The sequence below is a fragment of the Solea senegalensis genome, linkage group LG9 (genome assembly GCF_019176455.1).
Source record: "Solea senegalensis isolate Sse05_10M linkage group LG9, IFAPA_SoseM_1, whole genome shotgun sequence".
Classification (NCBI taxonomy): Eukaryota; Metazoa; Chordata; class Actinopteri; order Pleuronectiformes; family Soleidae; genus Solea; species Solea senegalensis.
In genome coordinates this window covers 15,989,645-16,012,161 of record NC_058029.1, presented here as the reverse complement: position 1 = coordinate 16,012,161, position 22,517 = coordinate 15,989,645, and the positions used below count along the sequence as shown (strand labels likewise).

Here is a 22,517-nt window from a genome sequence, read left to right as displayed (position 1 = left end):
TGCCTTTTAGCCAGGGGGCTTAACAGTAGAGCACCACAAGACGTGGCGCCATTTTGTATGGAGTCTTGATCACAAAATGGTCGTATTTGGCTTATTAACCCTGTAGAGACCAACCCTGTCTAGCAGTAGTGAGCAGTCACCCCAGCAACTTCAACTGTATACATTAAACGGCAGTGGAGTGGTACTGAACTTGCACATGGGGGCACTGAGGTCCCATTGAGGACTTCGGTATATCCACTGTTACTTGGGGTTCTACCGCAGCAAGGAGACAACCGCCGCGCGGTCGCCCGGAAGAGGTCGTGCTACCGCCTCCGTCAGGCTCTGGAAGTGACAGGCACATAACACGGAGGGGCGGGCTTTCTTGGAGTCTCTGCACCTTGTTTATTGGTTGTAATCAGGCAATTGTATAACGTAGAATTTCGGACACGATGTCCATGATGCGCAACTGAATATGATAAATTCGAATCGACTTCTTTCGCCGCTGTACACAGCCCAAAGGACAGATTGATCACGTAATGCGGCTTAACACATTGCTCTTTGACTGATCATCCACTATCATCGCAGCGCTTTCTGGAATAAGAAAACTATTCTGTTGGTTTCCCTGGGGGAGACGGAAGCATCTGCAAAGAGGACAACCGCTTTCTTCACAACCTGGCAAAGAAAGCCGTTGATGTATTTCCCCCCGGAGTACTTTCAGTGATTGCTGTTATACCGATGATGTAGCCGTCAAGTCTCACAGGAGGTCCGGTGGTGGAGCACAGGAGATCAACATGGACAACCTCTCTGGTAAGGTTCGAAAACAGACCAGCTACACAGAAGCCATTAGCTGCCATCATCTTGCTAGCTAGCATGATGCTACTCAATGTGTTAGCTAGCTGGCTGCTCTGAAAGCTCTCTGAACACCAGGCAGTGGATTTCGCACTGCTACGTGGATGTAGTTGTTTAAGACGAGCCGATTACACCCTAATGTTTTAGGTTACTGTGAAAAAAATCTCGTTATCATGCAGGTGACACATTAAAACTGCCTAATGTAGTTCTCCTTTGTTGAGAGGATCACCGCAAGAGCGTACACTCACTGTCCACTTTATTAGGTACACTTCCAAAGTCTGAATCTAGTCCACCACAACAGCTCTATCTCTATCATATTCTATCTCAGTAACAATCGAATTTGTGCATACGTTTCTGACAGGTTTAATTTTATATAGATAAATCAGACATTCCCAATAAATAAATGTTTTATACATGAATCACTTAATTTTATGCACATGCCATTTAATAATTTGAGTTTAAAGCCTCGCACAACCCATCTTCGGGTCCTAACCCAGTCTCTGTTTGTGACCGCAAGCATGCATCTTCATTCATCATTTTAAAATCTATATCTGTTAATTCATTCTACTGGAGTAAAAGTCAGTTCTGAGTGTTATTGAAATGACAGCATATTATTTTCTTACAGTTTTAATTGGTTTATCACTCGTTTCTTTTGTTTGATAAATATTGGAAGTAAATAATATCACTATCAAATAAGGCATAATAAAGTTTTTTGTTTTTTAGAAAAAAAGCAAAGTCAAACAGTGTTTGCATGTTATACTGGGCTAAAGACTAACTTTTTTGCACCCAAGCCTTTCACTGCATTAGCACCACATTTATAGCATTTTTTTGTCATTTCTCATATATGTTCATACCTATTTAAATTATTTTAAACAAGAATAGAATGATGCACAATATATTCTGGTGTGTATACTGAATTCCAGTGTTTCCCAACCCGGTTCCTCAGGGAACACTCCCCTGCATGTTTTAGATGTTGCCCTGCTCCAACACACTTGATTCAGATGAACAGCTCGTTATCAGGCTTCTGCAGAGCTTGATGAGGAGCTGACAATTTGAATCAGGTATATTGGAGCAGGGCAACATCTAAATCACACAGGGCAGTGTACCCTGAGGACCAGGGTTGGGAAACACTGCTGTATACCACCTGCTCCTTCTGTCTTAGAATGGTTTCAGAATCAGAATCAGAAGAGCTTTATTGCCAAGTATGATTTGCACATACAAGGAATTTGTTCTGGTGTCATTGGTGCATAACAAGCATACAAAATTTAAAAAAAAAGTTAAGTGAAACAGTAGTTAAGTGAAACAGTTTGACCCCAGTGTCATCCTAAATTGCATGTGAGTTTGAGCAAGTGTGGGTAGAGAACACAGACTCACAGACATTACAGTAGATGAAAGCCCTAGGAATAGTGGCAAGCACGCTTGCCTTACAGCAAAAAGACCTGGGTTCCGGCCCCGCTCTGACTGTGTCCGGCATTCAGTAGTGGAGTTTGCATGTTTTTCCTGTGTGCATGTGGGTTTTCTCTGGGCACTCTGGTTTCCTCCCACAGTCAAAAAACATGCACATTTAGAGGTTAATTGGAAAAATGCTGGGATTGGCTGCTCCGACGCCTTGACCCTCATGTATAGCAGTAGACTGTGAATGAATGAAAGCCCAAGCGTAGACATACGAAATGTTGGACACACAACTGCAACCTAATAAATAACATTAGTGGCAGTGGGATGCTACTCTGTTACATGTTGATATTGCATGTTTGGTAAATTTTAGAATTGGCACATTGTCTGATTTTACATTGTTGAACAGAATATCTTTGTCACTACACATAGACTGTGTATAACAAAATTAAATGCAATAATTATTGCTTATATAAAGCATTATCGCCACTGTTGAAAATCGGCTGAATGTTTGTTTTCTGTATACTGAAGATCAATTCCTTAGTTTTGGTGTTGTCCAGGACGACATTATTACCTCTGCACACAAGGACAGCTGCTCCACCTCATCCTGATAAGTGGACTTATCCGAAATGAGCCCCACTACAGCTGTGTCATCCAACGATGGCATTACTGGAGTGGGTGTTGGTTCACAGGGCCTAGGGGCTCCTATATTTTTCAGTGCACCACCTTTAGTGCTGCAATGTTAAGGGTTGCCTTTTCCTCATTTCTGATATACATTCATACCTATGTAAATGATAGGGTGCTATCAAGCCAATGCTATCAACCGGACTTGCAAGCCGAGACACTCATAGAAGAAAAATACCATGAACATTGTGGGTAGATAAATGAAGGGAATGATACGTTGTGGGTTTTTTTAACTCTGGTAATGTTAAGTGCACCTAACACTGAAAAAATGTATTCACACTCCAAAGAGTTTTTGGCCAAATTTGTCACATTCTAAAGAGCCCTGGTGCAGTCGTGGGTGTGGAGGGGGAAGTGTTGGGGACTCTGCACACAGCCCTGTGGGGAGCTTGTGCTGAGGGCTGATGAGTTGTAGAGGACTACTTTCAGCCTCTGGAAGCAATCAGACAGGAAGCCCTTGGTCCAAGGGCAGATGAAGTAAGGCCACCCCAGGTCTGTCAATTAGGACACCAATGTGTGAGGGAGGATGGTGTTGAATGCCAAGCTGAAATCCACAAAGAGCAGCCAAGCGTAGTTATCCTACTATAGGAAATGGGAAAACTGGGTACACAATAATTCACTTGATTCAAATTGTCTGATAACGAGCTGTTCATCCGAATCAGGTGTGTTGGAGCAGGATAATATCTAAAACATAAAAGGCAGTGTTCCCTGAGGACCAGGGTTGGGGACACACTGGATTAGAATACCTCTGTACATAATGGAATAGAACTACAACCCATCAGACCAATGATTTGGATGACATATGTGTTGGAAATAACAGCCTTTCAATCAAGAATGGTCTTTCCTTTCTATAATAAGCAAACAAAGTTGTTACAAAGAATTACTCTGGAGGAAGAACACAGGCTCTAAAGTAGAGCTGAAGATATTTGCCCAAACAGAACAGGTTTCTATAATTTTACAGTGACGGACAGCATGTAAACAGATGCGCTTGTTGTAGTTTTCTGGGAGCGATCGTTATTAAGTAATGGCACCGAGTGACTTGTTTAGGGGAGCTTTGTGGGGCAAGTTGCTTGAAATATAAGCAACAGCTAAATCAAAAGACAACTGTTCTTTGTTGGCTGCCGTGTTGGATGTATACAGATGCTACTATACATCGCTTCTCTGTTGTCGTTGCGTGAAGCCTGTCTCCAACACAGCAGGAGTAAAGATTTTGTTATTGGTTCCCTTTTTTGAAGGAGATTCTATGTTGGCCAAAATGGCATCTTTGCCAGACATGTCTGCAGAACAAAGTCAAATTGCTGGCAGACTCATCTGGGTTCTCCCAGGCTACATCCATCTCGATGTTAAGGCTGGTCCCCAAGCAGTTTGCTTGTACCCAAAGAAAGGCAAACTTATTTGTATACCGCATTTCAACAGTAAGGGAATTCAGGGTACTTTACGCAAAATATCAAAATGATCTTGTTAAATTGCAAAAGGCAATACAAAGCAGGTCAAACTTATAATTTAAGTTAAAAGGGTGATAAAAGTAACAGTGTAGTGTCTTCATTGATTTAAAAGGGCATTGGGATTTTTTGACGGATTTTCCTTTAGTCAATGAGCTTTGTAAGTAACAACCAATCTTTCTTCATGGGTAGAGTGAAATATTCACGCAACAAGGTTAAAGTGACCTACTGAGGTCTCTCGCATGTTGGAAATTTGATCTAAAACTGTCAACTTGTGCCACCCAAATAATCATACAAAGACAGTTGACAGCAGCTGAAACCTGAACAGGAATACAACATAGGTTCATTAGAAATGAGAAGAAAAAGAAGGAAATCTGCAATTGTGGTGGAGAATACAAAGAGAACTGCTACAATAAAAGTTCAGCAGTAAATGTGTGTGACATGAAACCAAACAAATTTAAATCTGGCATTGCTGGTGCCCACCATTCCTTAATACTTCTTGTGTTGGTTTTGTGACTACAGGTGTTTTTAAGACATGTGAGTTGGGTGTCCTCCTGGTAAAACATTCAGTATTTTTTCATACACAGTTGAGTAGGGATACACCGATCCGCTTTTTTGGCCTCCGATACCGATATCTGGAGGTTTAGAATCGGCCGATACCAATACAGAAAAACAGCGTGGAATTTTGGTATGAATGTCTCATTTTTTGGAAAAGACTGTATGTGCAACGCAGCCTAGACTACGCTATGTTCTCAATCGCCTTTCGCATGTTGCTGGCGTTGTCCCGGAGAATCACATGGACTTTGCTCATAGGAACTTGTCAAACATTTCCGTTTGGGTAGCTGCAATAGCATCACTGGTGTGTGACCCACGGAAGTTTGTTGCGTTTAACATTGCACTGTGTGGCACATGTGTTGTTTTAACGTAAAGCGACACGGGGAAGTAGTGAAGCTCTGAGCTTTCTCTAATATGTGATTGTACACTTTACCATGTAGTTCAGGTAAAGCCGACTCGGACAAATAATTATTTTTGGCTTATCATGTCGTACCGTGGCTCCAGGTGGCTAATTAGTAGCTGTCCCTGACAAGCCCATCCATAACGATGACCGCACCTTGGAACACTTACTCTGCAGGTATTGCAAGTAGCCTTCAAGTTTGTTGGCTGAGGTAGTGTGAAAGGTTCAGATAATTGAGCCATTCTCTCGCCTCTTTTTGAAAACAATGTGGGCTTCTGCACGGTGTGTTGCTTGCATACGACGTCACTCATAGAATTCATAGAAACAGGCATAGAATTAGACTGAAAAGCAGCTATGGATCGGCCCATTGTCACCGATACCCGATCTAGAATTTTCTTCAATATCGGGACTGATACCCAATACAAATGTCGGATCGGTACATCCCTACAGTTAAGTCACGCAACTGTTGTACCTTGACTATGCCATTCAATTGGACTACTGCCTTTATCCTACTACAAGGAGTTGGGAATAGATTTGACTGGAGTGTGATTGCCTTCACTTTGCTAGGTGGCAATAGCTCCCCTTTAAGCTTGTTAGTGTACGGTGGTTTCAGTTAATTTTCAGTTCACAGTTCACAATGTAGAATTCAGCACTCTGGCAAGGTCTGACAAAGCAGTTCTTTTTGGAGAGTATTTTATAACATTTAAGCTGGCAACGGGGGGTTGTGTGACTTTGTCAGGTTTAAGAAATATACCAAGAGCACTAGCTCCTGTATAATTCAAATCATCATACCCTTTCCTTTTTATTAAGGAATTTCCTTTTATTCCTTTTTATTATTCAGTAATCACAATCAAAACGGCAACATGAGCTAAGGAAACAAAAGTCCTTCACCATACGTCAGGCATATTCATTTACGGAGATTCAAAACATTCCATCAAAACTGAAGGAACATCAACTATTTACACAACACTGTCCTTTAGAGCTGAAACGTTTAATTGATTATTAATGGATTACTAAATTAATTCGACAACTATTTTGATAATCAAATACTCGGTTTGAAGCTTTTTTCATGATTAAAACAAGATTTCCGATTGATATTTTCTTCATTTCTTTACTCTGGATAACAAAGAAATCAATAAAAGTTAATCATTTTGGTTTGTGGACAAAACAAGACATTTGAGAACATTGTCATTTCCAGGTTTGTACTCCACATTTTTTAAGGTTTTCTGATATTCTGAGAAAATAATCGACAGATGATTCGATTATGAAAATAATCGTTAGTTGCAGCTCTACTGTCCTCAACTGTCCCCAAGAGAGAGCTGAGAATATGACTTAATCGTTTTCCTAAATTAGCATATTTGCCATCTTTTCTTCAATCTTCCACTTGCAACAAACATCATGCATTGCTCAGGGACTTGAATATCTGTCGGTCACAGTCCCCCAACTGGTATTTTGTATCTAGGGTCTAAGATGTGGAGTTGTTTGAAGCCCTTGTTTTCTACAACACTGTATGGCTGACCTTTTCAAATAAAATAGTGATGGTGTTGGTTATTGCGTGTGAATGGGTAGAATTAGCTACATGTGAGTTTGAATGTTTAGGTTAAAATAATGTTATGCTGCTGCTCTGTGTACCTTTTTGTACTTCGTGGAATGTTTTCCCTCAAATGTGCCACTGAAAGTGTTCATAGTAAGAAACGCAAGTAATCAATGTAACAATGGGTTTTACAGATTCAGACATGCTAGGGAAGACGCATCAGAAATGTATCAGTCTATTCCAATGCACACTGAAGCTGCTGGTACAGATACATCACAAATGTTTGAATCTGTGAATCTCTCTGTCCCTATTCCCTGCAACTCTGCTGGTTTAATGGTCAGCACAGTGTTGTTTGAGGTCTCCAAGTAACTGACCATCTTGTTATGGGTTTGCATTCGACTGATTTGTGTTACAGTTCCCCGTCTGGGAATAATTTCCGTCAACAGTGCATTTGCATCCAGCAGTTTTTTTCCTGCTTTGTTAGTGGTTGTCTCAACAAGAAATCAGGCGTTGTATGAGATTAGACTGCAGGCATTGAATCAACACTGGTCACAAGGGTTGCATTTCTGTCACTCAATCAGCTGACTATCGTAGGTTTAGCTCCACCAGTACCATACCGTACCATTACTCTGGTCCCACAGGGGATGGGTACCAAAATATGGAAGGGTTGGGGCCTGCCATTTTAAACTTATCCAAGATCAACAGCAGTGAATTCCCACACCCACACAATAGTAAACTCTGCCTCTCAGGTCATGCCCATACCCGTTCACACCTTGTCTCAGGTTAAACCAACAACCTGAAACTGGGAGGGGTGAACGATATGCACTGTTCAACTTAATGACTCTTTAGACCAGTATCAGCCTCATCAGGTATCAGGTTAAATACCTGATTCTTCCCACTAGGTAGTCTGAAGAAGCCTCTTGAATGATGGGTGAAACATATTGAGTTTAACTCGGGCCTCAATTTAACTCACAGTTTTGGTGAGAGGAATTTTCCTCTCAATTGTGATCACAAGACCCAAGAAAGGTACACTCTCTAGTACAAACTGCAGTTTGTAGAGGCGGACCGCGTGTCCCTCATATTGTAGGTGTTTAGGTGCTAGTCATCAGTGCCTGTCTCTCATTGTTCTTCTGTAGGGCTGCAAAACATCATTAGGTCTTTAAAGTGTTGCAGCAGCACTGACCCACCATGTAGTTGCAGCAAAACTAGGCCACCTCTGAGTGCTTAATTGTAAATTGGTTGGAGACTCACAGTAGCCTTGGCACAGGCATTTAAACCTATGGTGTTCTTCTTTGAAATTAAATGCAAACCAATATTGGCTATCTGGATGGACAGTTGCATGAGCTTTCAACAGTGATTGGAACATGATTCTGTTACCGTTGATTGCTTCTTGAGTCGATACTGAAGTTTTGTTGGGCTATATTCAGAAAGAGGCATGAAAGTAACTGGTTCATTGTTTTTCTGTAGGCCTATTGTGAAGGTGAAATTGAATAGAGATATGTAATGTTCATCAGCAGCATGCATGCATCTCTTTGTAAAAGGACCCAATTCCTTTCACATATCGCCATCTTCTTTTGATGACCAGAAGCCCCAAAGGACCAAACAGTATTATCACTCATCAAAGGAGGTTTTAGCATTTTGCTTTCTTTTAAGACTGATTGTGTTGCACCAGAATCTACATGAAATATCACAGTAGGTTTTTCAATATCAGTGTGTTCAGACTGTGCCTTCTTGTTCAGCATGCTTATTTTCCAATCTTCTCATGATATCTTCATCATCTGCTTTTCATTATCAAGCTTTTATTTCATTTCTGCAAGCAAGCAATTATTCATTGTGTGTAGCCGGTGGAAGCTGTTTCTCACTGCATAGAGTTTGATCCATTTGTAATGTATGTTGACCTGCCTCCGTGTCTTGGAATTGGGCTTGGGCATCTGACGTTGTGGAATTTATTGACAAGCGAAGCAAATATCAGGATTAGCAGGGCAGCTACCTCTTCCTCTATCATGGCCACCTTGACTGTTGTTCCCATACCCACAACCATACCCTACATCAGGGGTGGCCAACCTTTTTTAAATCAAGATCTACTTTAAAAGTTTCTAGTTTGTCAAGATCTACTAGTCCACATAGTCATCGCTTGTTGCTTGCCATCAGCCTTTCAATGACGTAATTACACAAGAAATGTGTCATTATGAACCCCAGCCTGATTTAAACCCAACATGTTTTAATTAGTGGGCTGTTTATGAGCGGGCCATTAAAACCAATATAGTAGGTTTGTGTATGGACGGTGTCCCCGCTTATTTTAGGAGAAAGCCAGAGACGAGAGCAAGAGTGAGCGAGCTAGCAGATTTTACAAGCATCAGAGAACGCATTACAGTTAAGCGTTTAGGTGCTGTGGGGAGACGAGAGAGAGGGTGCAGGTGATTTGCTGTTCTGACAATGCAGTGCTTGTCAGTCCAGACCTTAAGCACACAGACATGGTTTGGGCTCAGGCAGAGATTCTAAACTCTACCTGACAGCCACAACACAAAGGGGGCGGGCGGTGGTGTGGCGTTGGTGTACCACAGGCAAGAGGAAAAATGTGACCAAAGAGCTGATTAATTATTAAAGAGTTTAATTTACAGTTGTCAAGGCTACATCTTGCGATCGACTGACTAAATAGATACCTTGAATAGCTTCATACATCGTTAAAGCTTCCACATGCAATTTATTACAGAAATTTACAAATTCCCAGGACCCATCTACAAAACCTCATGAGCTCCAAAGAAATGGAACTGGGACTTTACCCTGCACTTTACCCTGCACTTTGCACCTGAATTACTTGGTTGTGGCAGATGTTTGCTGCTGTTCATAATGTCATTTTAAGTCCAAGGGTGGCATACCAGCATCAGTCGTGTTGGCCTGACACTCCATCCAACCACACGTGGCTACATTGATCAAAGCTACGTCACAATCTCAACCCTCGAAAGCAAAAGTGGAATTGAGGACTTAATCATGCCCCCAGTGGGACATCCGGCAGGCATGCCAGAGGGGGAAATAGAGTGTGTAAGCTATGTTATGCGCGTGTAGCATACTCCAGTGCAGGAAACACGACAAATATGGCAAGACATCGCCGCAAGCATCACAAGGACGTAGACATGACAAAAATTTAAGCATTTAATCAGTGTATTGGAACCTTGCTATGAAATGCCAAGCAGGATTCTTACGACCCATGTGTGCTTAAAGAGAATAAGATCGATTTGTGACCTTTAAATTGAAAATGAAATGGTTTCATGGTGTCCTTATTGTCCCTATTCCTGCATTTGTCAGACCAATTTGGTGACAAATTCTGTCTCTATGATTCATCCTCACTCATCACCGTCTTATGCATCTCAATCTTCATCTTCAATCTTCTTATTAGATAGATCTTTGTTCCCATTATTTCTTGTCTGTTGAGGTTATGTTAAATTTAGAGTAAAGTGTTTATTGTGTAGAAAGTGTAATTACTGACTTTTGTAGGAATGGCCATTAATTAAAAAAAACAAAAATGATAATATTTGGATGTGTTACCCTTTTACAGGCAGCCTGGATTGACCTCTCTCAAGATTTAAAAGCTGGCAGACATTTTATCACCAGGTAAAAAAGAAAAAATGTTGTTTTTTTTAAATACTGTCAGTGTAATATACTGTCTTAACTGTCTTATACTGTCTACTTTCTTAAAGAAAATATTTATCTAAAAAGCAATTTCAATACAGTGGGGTTAAAAATGAACGGAGAAACATTAATGGTCTTGGTAAGATGTTGGACCACGACAGAGTTGGCTTTGCTGTGTTGTTAACCTGTGCACCCCACATGACTTCGACTACACCTGTCAAGCTTGTGCCTCAGGTTGCGGAAGCGGTCTGGCAATATTCTACAATGAGAAATACAAGGTTTCCTCTCTCCCTGTCACTTCTCATACATCATTTGAATCTAATGCACAGAAAATCCACGGAACCACTACCAATGTTTTAGCTTCTATTTACCATCCACCTAAACATAACTCTGGTTTTATAAATAAATTCTCGAACTTCGTTGCCATTTTATGTTCTCTGTCACCCAACATAATACTGCTAGGGACTTTAATATTCACATGGACAACATAGACAGCTCTTTTACAAAATAACATCACATCTTGCCTGGACAGTTTTGGTATGCATCAGTTTATGAACACTCCCACCCACTTGAGAGGACATATTCTGGATCTCATCTGTTGCACTGATGTATCGCCACTCAAATACACTATATCAGATTTTCCCTTGTCCGATTGCAAGCTTACAGTATATCATTAAGGTTAACTTACCGTTATCCAAAATGAAAACACCCCGCTACATTACATTCAAAAAAACATCGAGAACATCAATCCATCAACTCTATCAGCCGCAATAAATTTGCTCCCTAGCACTGACCACTTAACCACACCGAGGATCTGCCTTTTCACTATAACTGGACACACTGGCACCATTGAAAACACAGTTTGTCACCTTCACACACTCTACCCCCGGTACACCCCGGAACTCCATGGGCTCAAAACTGAAGGACACTGACTGGAACGCCTCTCAAGAAAAAAAACGGTCTCACTATTCACAATAACATGTACCACAACCACCTGGTTAAATATAAAAATGCCATAGCCAAGGCCAAAATGGAATATTACGCCACTGTTATCGTGACTGTTTAAGGTAACGCACACACTCTGTTCACCACACTGAACAATATGTCAAGGCCCCCTGACACACTTGCCTCTCACATGCACTCTACTACCCTTTGCGATAATTTCATGGACTTCTTCACCAGCAAAATTGGTAATATTCATAGTCAACTACCTCCTCCATGCAAGATGAATGACTGTAAATACTGTATTATTTCTGCTCCACCTCTTATATCCCCTTTCTCTAATTTTGATCTCCCAACCACTACTGAAATATCCACCGTCATTCAGAATTCTAAGTCCTCCACCTCGACCCTCTGCCTACAAATCTTATTAAACTCCATCTCCCTTCTCTTTTCCCACTCATTACCAACATCATACACTCCACCCTTTCCTATGACTCAATTCCATCCCCCCTCAAAACGGCAATAATCACTCCAATACTCAAAAGACTTGGCTCGGACCCCAATGATCTCAGTAATGTCCGACCAATTTCAAAACTTCCTTTTCTGTCCAAAATACTGGAAAAGGTTGTTGCTGCACAGGTCCATAATCATCTCACTCACAATACCCTTTATGAACAGTTTCAATCTGGTTTCCGTCCTCATCACAGCACCAAACCAGCTCTGGTAAAGATCACCAACGACCTTCTCTTGGCAGCAGATTATGGACATCTCACCATACTCCTTGACATTACTGCAGCTTTGACACAATCTCCTATAGCATCCTCCTTAACCGCCTAATCTCCATTGGACTAAATCACAACACTCTCCTGGTTCACCTCCTACATCTCTGGCGGCACACAGTTGGTACAGCTGAAGAACTACCAATCCCATCCTTCCCCATCAATACTGGTGTTCTGCAGTGTTCTGTCCTTGGCCCTCTTCTTTTCATCATCTGCCTACTCACTCTGTAATATCTTCAGGAATCATGGACTCAATTTTCATTGCTATGCAGACAACAATCAGTTCTGTCTCTCCTGCAAACCCAGCTCTTCACTTCATCCACCCTCCTTGACTGTCTGCAAGATGTCAAAACCTGGTTTTCGTACAATTTTCTCAAACTCAACGGAAATAACAGAATTCAGAATTCCTTATGGTTGGCACAAAATCCACACTGTCTAAATCTAACACTAGTTTCTCACTACACATTGACAACACTGCTGTCTATCCCTCCCCTCAGGCCAAGGTACAAGCACCCTCTCCTTCACTGCCCATATTAATAACATCACCCGATCTGCATAATTTCATCTCTGCAATACCAATCACCTTCGCCCATCACTCTCCCTTAATAGCACTTCCATATTGGTTAACATCCCACCTTTATTACTGTAATGCTCTTCTACATGGTCTACCACAGAAATCCCTCAAACTCCAATTGGTCCAAAATTCAGCCATACGCATCATTTCCAGACCCTGTCCAAACAGCCCATCACTCCTGTCCTCAAACAGCTTCACTGGCTTCCAGTCCATCTCCACATCAACTATAAGATTCTGCTTCTCACATTCAAGGCCCTCTGTAATCTTGCCCCTCCATACCTCACTGAACTCCTTCAAACTTGCACACCTTCCCGTACACTTAGGACCTCCTCTGCTTCGCTCCTCTTCACCCCTTCTGCCCATTTATCCACAATGCAACTGAGAACTTTGACTTTTTGAGATTTGGAACACACTCCTTCTGGACATCTCAAAACACACTTTTTCAGACTGGCTTACTCCTCATAATATATCTGATTTTATTGTTGCCGTTTTGTCTTCTCTTATCATTTTGTATTTGAATTGTTTTATTGTTGTTGTTCTGTAATTATTATTTTTTTATGTAAGGTGACCTTGAGGGTCCTAAATGCTGCCTATAAATAAAATACATTGTAATTATTATGTTATGTAATTTTTAAAGTCTTCACACCCTGTCTCTAGGACAATGTTCCACAGCCAGACTGCTTACTTTGTTTGGGTGACTTTTAATGTGTCCATATTAATAGAAAAATGTCTTTGTCTACAGGTTTCCACCCAGTTGTAACATGGAATGTTCTGGATAGTCCTTGAAAATCAAAAGCAAGGTTGGATTTTAATATTTTTTGTCAACAATTTTGTATGATAATGATCATACTTTCCTTAATAACACTGTGTTTGTGTTTTCAGGATTGGATCAAATAAACCTTCCATTCAATGCAAAGTATGGCTCATGGGTGGGATTCATATTTCCACAACCTACCACCTGTATCTTCCGATCCAAGAACTTTGACAAGGACATTGGAGTCTGAAGCTTTAGAGAACTTCATAGATCGTCATGACTTCATTGATACAGTGGTTTCAAGTGAAGGACCTGCTGCAAACTCAAACCTAAACACAAACTATTGCTCAAATTCCAATATAGGAAATTCCGGTGCAGACTGTGTTTTTCAAAACTATTGCAGAGAAACACCACGGCAAGCTGATGGAGAACAAGTGGAAAAACATTACTCACCAAGCTGTGGAAATGGTGATATCCCAAACTTTACCACTGATGGATTATCAACATCTATTTCTTTTCCTTCATCTTTTGCAACAGATTTTCAAGGACTTAAGCAAGACTCTGAATTGCTAGCTACACCAATTCTTGAAGACTACTCGGATGTCAGTAGCTGCTCGGATGCAGATGTTGGTGACACAAGACCGTCTTGTAAATTCATGGCAAGTAATCCAGTTCCTAAGTTTAAAACTGATGTTGGTCATAAACACCACTCATTAGAATGGCTTTTCAGCCCTACTGGAGATACATTTCCCATTGAGAGTCTGTGCCCTAAAATATCAGCGTCTAATGCAAATTTACCCAGGCCGTCAAACATGAAAGCTATTGGAAGTCAGGGTGTTGCAGATCAAAATCATTGTAATATATGTCCTGATCAAAAACAAGAAAAGGTTGTGGAGAGAGATTTTCTACAAGGAAAAGATTCAGACATCTTGATTTCTGGCCATGAAAATGTAACTGATAATAGAATAGTACACTGCCCAGAGGAAGAGGAGCAGGTCACTGCAACTACTTCAACTAATGTGTCTACATGTTACAAAGAAAAAGAGGAATATAGTGATCTCAATTCCACAGATTGTCAAGATAGAATTACAGGACTGTACAAGCAGGACAAATTTGAAGTCCTGAAAATGGAGAAAACAGAATCTGATTCATTTGATGAGCAGAATACCGGAATTCCCAACTGCAGTAACAGGGGTGATGAAAATTTACAGACTGACTCTCAAGAAAAAGAAGAAATTATGTCAAACACTTCTCAATCTTCTAATACGCAGAGTACTAAACTGTCACATTCTAAAGATTGTAGTCATGATGATGAATCTTGTTGGCACTTAAATGAGCACCAGTTGAATGAAAACAAAGCTCAGGACAGTGTTTGTAGTAGCCCCACCCTGATCAATGATTGTCATTTGATTGATACCAGTGGCAAGAAAGAGCAACATTTTGCTTGTCATGCAGAAACGTGCTTACAGTCACATAGCTCTAACACAGATGACGATATGCATCCAGAAAATCATTTGACAAATGCAGCCAATAACAGAAACACACCTTTTCCCCAAGATTCAAACCATAGTTGTTCTGATGACACTAGAACCAGTCTCACTATTGCTACTGTTGACAAAAATGTGCAAAATGTTGCTCATCCTCCAGAATCCAATGTACAGATGGACAAGTCAAGCGGTGATCTAAATCCTTGTCTAGAAAATGAGTGCACAGATCCAACGGAGAGGAAATATACAACCACCACTACAGACCCAAAGTCTAGTGACCCTGCTGTGTCAAGTGAATCTTCCATTTCGGAATCCAGCTTGGATCCAAAAATTCTCCAAAAAAAATGCATGAGTGCAGAAAAGAACACAAATGCATCCTCTGCTTCAGATCAGCAGCAGTCACTGGATCAAGGTCCATTGATCCTACCACCTCAAAGTCTTACTGGAGATACTGACAAACATGGAAATGCACCCTCTTCTCCAGATAAGCAACAGTCAGCAGATGAAAGTCAATTGGCCAAACAACCTCAAAGTCTCAGTGGGGATGCTGATGAAAATACAAGAGAGTCATTTAAGGAAACTGACACACCTACAGAGGAACAGTCTGTGCTTGGCAGGCTGTATGGTGAACCTCTGTCAAGAGAAGACTCATCTGTCACAGGTGAAACCACACTTGACACAGGTGAATGTAATGAAATCTCTGTGGGCACACATGACAGGAACACCATGGACTATTCAGGACAAACACCTCAACTAACGTCCTCTGCACAACTGAGAAAACGTCTGCAGCCTGTTGTACTATTAGATCCCTTAGACTCAGTAAATGGAATGAGTAACCTGTATTTCTGTGGAATTTGCCAGTACAAAACAGACAATGTCGATGGTCTAATTGAACACAAAATTGTTTCTCATTTCGTACACAGTTTTCAGTTTTGTAAGACATGTAATATTTACCTGTTGAGGAATGAGCAATCAGACGAGCATTTATGTGTTGTCACCAAAAAAAGCCCTCAGCTCTCTTCTGATACTAGCTTAAAGAGGAAGAGAAGAGGCAAACACAAATGTGATCGGTGCAAAATTACCTTTAAAAAATTAGTACAATATATCAGCCATATGCGGATTCACTCTGGCATAACACCCTTTAAGTGCAGTGGATGTGGATTATATTTTTCACAGTCTTGTTCCCTCCGACGACACAAGCGTGTGCCTGGTAGATGCAAGTCAACCAACAAAGAAGTTACAAAGTCTGATGTAGTTACCAGCAAACTTGAAACACCACCACAAAATAATATGGTGCAGAAGAAAAAAAATGCAAATTTGTCAGAATGTTACATAAATCTTGTTGATATCTTTAAGGCTAAGACATGTTCCTTATGTGATGAACATTTCTCAACTGTTAATCAGGCCCAAAAGCACTATTTTAATCTTCATATGGGAAAGAATTTGAAAGCCTCATCAAATCAGGTCAATTGTGAGCCAATTCATAAAGTAGGAGACGGCAGGACAGCAGAAACATATAATTGTCCATTTTGTCCACGGGTTTTCAAGTACTCCTTCAACAGGACTCGACATTTGCGTGACTGCGTCAGAGATTTAATAATTGGTGGCAAGGGAAAAGTTGGCAAAGCATACTGCTGTCCCTTGTGCCACACTTCCTTTACTACAACATCCAACCGAGCAAAGCATGTTAGGACTGTTTGCTTTAGAAGATATCTTAATCAGCTTTCAACAGAGAATGCTAAATCAAGGCAAAATGCTGAACAGAAAAAAAAGAACGCTGAGCAGGAAACACAGTCAAAGGAAACTGAGCAGCAAATGCAGTTAGGGGAAAGTGAACAGAAAATACGAGCAACCCCAAATGAACAGAATAAACGAGCAACCCCAGCTTTGATAGCCCCCCAAAATTTTCCACAATACAAATGCAATCTGTGTCCAGCTGTTTTTTATTATTCTTCTGGGAAATCCAGACACATGAAGAAACACGAGTTGTTTAAACTCACAGGCAAAATGTTCAAATACAGGAATACGCTGTTCTCTGTTATGTCCAAACCACAAACTATAAGAAGTGCAAAGACTGATGAGAGTAAAGGTAACGTGAAGTTGGCTGATGAAAATGGCAAGCTTTCCCTGAGTTGTCGTTTTTGTGGAAAAAATGTCAGTTCACAACAGTCACTGAAGAAACATGAGCGAAATCACAGAGGTGAACGACCATACCCCTGTCTGGAATGTAAAAAAAGATTCAAGAAACATCGTCATTTGATGGCGCATAAAAATGTTCACAAGAGGAGGATACAGTGCACAATCTGCAAAAAGATTCTTCCAACTATTGGAGAGCTCATCCAGCATAGAGCATCCCATGGTAAAAAGGGAATGCTTCAATGCCCAGACTGTCCTCTTCAGTTTGAGTTTCCTGTATATCTTCAAAGGCATGTGGAGGTCCACAAAAATAGAGAAAACAAGGAACCCCTGGAGAAAGAGCAACCATCATCTTCGCCACCACAATCCTTGGAATCTTTGAAACAGCCAAATGTATTAAATCAACTACAGTGTTCCCTGTGCAAGGACATATTTGAAGAAGCGCACGAATTGAGAAAGCATTGTCTGGCACACATTACTGGGTCCTCATCCAACCAATGTCCATTCTGCAAACATAAATTCTCTCATCGCCGCTACTTGGTGCGTCACATGATCATACATACTGGAGACAAATCATTTTCCTGTACAAACTGTGGAAAACAGTTTTTCCGTCATTTCTACCTTAAACTTCACAGAGAGAAGTGTTTGCCTGCTCAAACCCAAAATGTTAAGACGGAGAGACTGTACGAGTGCTCCTATTGCCCACGGTCATTTTCAAAGAAAGATCGGCTGATTAATCATCACCTAGGCCACAAGACAAAGACTCTCCTCATGTGCTCCAGATGTGGCCAGTACTATGGAGTTAGAAAACTAAATCAACATCAGAGGGACTGTGGAGTGCCTTCAGAGATCAAGGCCAGTAATTTAAAACAAAGGATTTCTCATTCAAACTTGAGTGCCCATAAAAAGCCTTTACAGTCTAATGCAAACAAGGTCCTGCAGTTGAAATGCCCACACTGTACGCAGAGGTTTCGGTTCAAATCACTACTCTTAAGACATCTTGTTTCACATACTGGTGTGCAACCCTACGCATGTGTGCACTGTGGTCACAGATACAGTAGTCAGTCATTGTGTTTTCAGCATGCAGCTTTATGTGATGGAGTTAACAAACAGGGACCATCCAATGGCAAAAGTGATGCCGAAGCAAATTTGCCAAGCATGCCACCTCTCAGCGAGGCGGCACAGAAGCAAACAGAAGGTAAAGCTGAGCTGTACAAGTGCAAATTCTGCACCAAGACTTTCACAAAACCACGGTACCTAAGGAGTCACATTTTGACACACAATGAAGTGAAGCCTTATCGCTGCAAAGCCTGTGACAGCTGCTTTTCAAGGCACGATCATCTAAAAGTACATCAGACTCATTGCAATGGGAAAAGAAGACAGCGATTAGAAATCCGTATCCCAAAAATCACTTTAAATGATGTTGGCAAGGGTTGGCAAAATAAGTTTGCCATTGAGTCAGCTGAAAAGCAACCAACATTTGACTGTGAAGACTGTTCAAGAAGCTTCCCTACCCAGGCTACACTCTCCCGACATGTCACCATGTGCCATATTACAAAACGTTTAAAGTGTGAACGCTGTGGTGGCTCATTTGCTCATGAAAAATCTCTGAAGAAGCATAAGAAGAGTAAGAAGTGCAGAAAGGTCTCAATTGAAACAAAGGCCTCTTTACCACTGGAAACTAATCCACCATCAGAAAAGGTGATGGAACCACTTGATGTGGTGAGAAACAGAATTGTAGACAGGATCAAGCCTTGTTCCAACAAAAAGCACAAATATGTGTGTGGTTATTGCCCCCGTACTTTTAACGACAGCCGAACATTAGTCATGCACATCCGCCTGCACACGGGAGAGAAGCCACATGCCTGTGAGCATTGTGGTGAACGATTTATAAGGAAGGATTATGTGCTGCGTCACCTTGCAAAGTGCACCAAGAGAGAACAGCAAGTCACAGTGCTCTGTGATAGATGTGGGGGATTCTTTTTTAAAGCCAACCTTGAAGATCACAAAATGAAATGCTCTGTAAAACCAAGTGTAACAGAGGCAAAAGACTGCCAAAGTCAACAGTCAGCCCCACAAAGCTCTCCAAAAGGATTTTCTTGTGCCTACTGTAGTTCCCGTTTCCTGCTGTTTTCACAGCTCCAAGAGCATTTTGTAAATGCTCACAAGCTGGAAACCATGGTTACGCCTCTGTCTACAGGATCCCTACAACACCACCTGTCAAATATACCTAATATCAAAGAAGAGCCTTTGGATGAGACCTGTGATGAACAGCTTAGTCATAGTGTTAATTTAACCTGTAAATTAGACACAGCACTGGAAACGCAACTTGTCTGCCCAGATTGCAATATGACCTTTTCAAACAAAGCTGGACTAGTTGGTCATATGCGAGTACACTCAAAGGATCAAGCGTATCACTGTAAAATATGCAACAAGGGTTTTTGGAACAGAAAGCTTTTCCGCAATCACTACAGAAAATGTAAATTAGGACAAACTGAAGAGAGGAGTACAAATCTGCCGTTGGAAAGCCCTTTGAAAGCACAGATTGATTTCGCTCTGGACAATTCTGTTTTGGTGTTCCACGAAGGCTCTGCGGCAACTGACAGTGGGGTTTTGCAGACCAATTCGTTTTGCAAAGATGATCCAGAGGAACAATTGCCACAACATTCAGAAGTAAACAAGGTTCCAAGCAAGTACCAATGTTCAGAATGTGACAAAAGCTTCACAGATGGCTTATTGCTCATTAGTCACCTTGAAGACCATGGACGAGAGGAACAACAGAAAAAGCACAATACATGTTCAAAATGCGGACGTGTGTGCTTAAGTCAGAGTGGTCTTGAAAAACACATGAAGTTTCATGGAATTAGCCAAAAGTTCCCTTGCCCTGACTGCTCAAAGATGTTTTACGTCTTGTCTGATCTTGAAGTCCATAGAACGAGTCATGACAAAAATAGACCTTATATTTGCAGACTTTGTAATCAAAGGTTCTGGACAAGACCATCTTTGCATAATCATTACAGAGAAGAGCATCCATCTGTTGCATTTGCATGCCCTTTCTGTAGCAAGTCCTTTTCTGTCAAAAAATCACTGACAAGACACTTAAAAAAATGTCACCCAAAAGAGCACAAGGATCTTGCGAGGACTTTGAAGCAAAAGAGTGGCATAGAACAACAATCCAGCAGTCAAGTTAGCACAGCTGATGAAAGTGATGATGGTGGAAAAAACAGTGAAGACAGTGATTCAGACTCTGCACCATACTTTCCATGCCACGTTTGCAGCAAGACATTTCCAACATCCGAAAGCCTTGAGGATCATCAGCGATGTCACTTGGGTGAAAAGCCATTTGAATGCGAAGAATGTGGTAGATGTTTTTTCCAGGCGTCTCAGCTGCAGCAACACCAACGTATGCACAAGTCCGAATTTAAGTGTCAGGCGTGTGGCAGGGGATTTGTGACTCTTTTTGCACTGCGTACACACAAGCATACTCATGGCAAGAGTCGTCCATACCGCTGTTCAAAGTGTGACTTTAGTTTTACGGGCCCTTCACAGTTGGCAGAACATATGACCACCCACCGTGAAGAGAACTTCCCATGTGATGTTTGCAATCAAGTGTTTCTGTCAAAGACTAGTAGGGCTGAGCATAGGAAAAGCCACTCCAAATCTGATGACTGTCCAACATCTTCATATTCAAGAGTAATTAATGAAAAGTCTCCTTCCTCTGAAAGCTCATCAGTTTTCTCCAAAGAACTCAAATATCGCTGTGGTGTTTGTAATAGGCGTTTCAAAGACCCAGAAGATCTCTCAGAGCATGGTTGCATGGAAGCCAAAGAGCGCTCATACTCTTGTTTAGACTGTGATACACATTTTCTGCATGCTTCTCATCTGAAAAAGCACAGGAACACACATCATCCATCATGGTCAAGTACTGAATATCCATGCAATCTGTGCAACAGTAGTTTTGCTTCCCCTCAGTACTTCCTCAGCCATCTTAAGACCCATATTAATCCTACAGTTGTTGAAGGTAAAAACAGACAGCCATTGCAAGATTACATATGTCCAGTTTGCCATTTATGTTTTACCAGTGTCAGTGAATTGATCGGGCATTTCCCTACACATCTTGCATCTACTACTGAATTTGAATGCACGGAATGCAGCCAGACCTTCTTAGGAAGCGAAGCTTTCCGCCAGCACCACTGTTCTCGTCAACAGCATGAAAAAACTGAGTCCAAATACTCAGCTAAAGCATCTCCTTCACCTTATTATGAAGAAGCAGGAGATGAGGAGGAGGTTGATGTCACTGGAGAGGACTTGCACAATTGCCCAAGTTGCACAATGCAGTTCTCCTCCAAAAGCAGTCTCTTGGAACATCAAAATAAACAGCACCTAAATAATAAGCCATTCCAATGTGGGACCTGTGGAAAAACATTTGCATTGCGGCGGTACCTCAGAAGGCATGAGCTAAGGCACCAAACAGTGGTTATGCAGTCGGATGAAAACTGCCTCAAATGTACCCAGTGTGACAGCAAATTTGATACACCCCGTGAGCTATCTTTGCATGCAAAGCTGCATACAGAAACAGAAGTTGGACAATACCGTTGTGATATGTGCTACAAGTCATTCAGCCAGTGGGCTCTTCTTAAACGCCACCAGGAAAGTCATGTAGGTGAAGTTGTGTATGAATGCACAGAATGTGACAAAGCCTTTGCTTTTCCTCACCTACTGGAGGAACATCAGCAGACTCATGCTGGCTCCTCTCTTTAATGACTGTAAAATACCATGTACCGTATCCTCCCCTTAAAATATCTGTACATACCATTGTAACTTTGTAACATTGTAAAGAATATAAAGCTTGTCATGCTGTGTTACTATGACAGAGTATCTTCAACTTGCTCTATTGACATTGTGTATGTATGTACAGATTAATAGTTCGAATGTTGAGATATACATACTGTAAATTAGCCACATATTCTCTTGACAGTGTTTGTAAATCTTGTGACAAAATTGTTGAAAGATGTTTGTTTGTGATCAGTGCAAACAAAGAATGAATGCCTTGGACAAAGGCCACAGTTTCTGATCAAATATGATCGTTTCTGATTTTGGACATTTATTTTAAAATTGATTTGTTGTAAAATAGATTTCAAACTGGTTGTTTTTACTGGTATTTTCTATGGCATGACATGTACAAAGGTAATTTTGTACTTCTCAGTTCATGTTTCTGTGTTGACCATAGGTTTATTTTTTGATATTGAGGGGTATCTTCTACAGGCACTCAAAAGATTTATTGAGTTATTGAATACCTTTTTCAAAACCCTGAGGATGTTGGTTTTCATACTGAATTGAATTGATGTTTTCAGTTGATAAAAAGTTCAATAAAAAAAACAAA

At 41.1% G+C, this 22,517-nt stretch overlaps 1 protein-coding gene across 1 annotated transcript; it reads left to right on the top strand.

Moving 5' to 3' along the window:
* The first annotated feature begins 349 nt into the window (after positions 1 to 349).
* Positions 350 to 22,517, top strand: znf1035 (zinc finger protein 1035). The gene is made up of 4 exons (XM_044033924.1): positions 350 to 786; positions 10,389 to 10,444; positions 13,500 to 13,557; positions 13,640 to 22,517. The coding sequence occupies exon 4, from the start codon at positions 13,667 to 13,669 to the stop codon at positions 21,893 to 21,895; it is 8,229 nt and encodes a 2,742-aa protein (XP_043889859.1). The 5' UTR covers positions 350 to 786; positions 10,389 to 10,444; positions 13,500 to 13,557; positions 13,640 to 13,666; the 3' UTR covers positions 21,896 to 22,517.

What these genes read in the sequence shown, in the direction of transcription:
- znf1035 (XM_044033924.1), top strand. Translation starts at nt 13,667, where the DNA reads ATGCAAAGTATGGCTCATGGGTGGGATTCATATTTCCACAACCTACCA.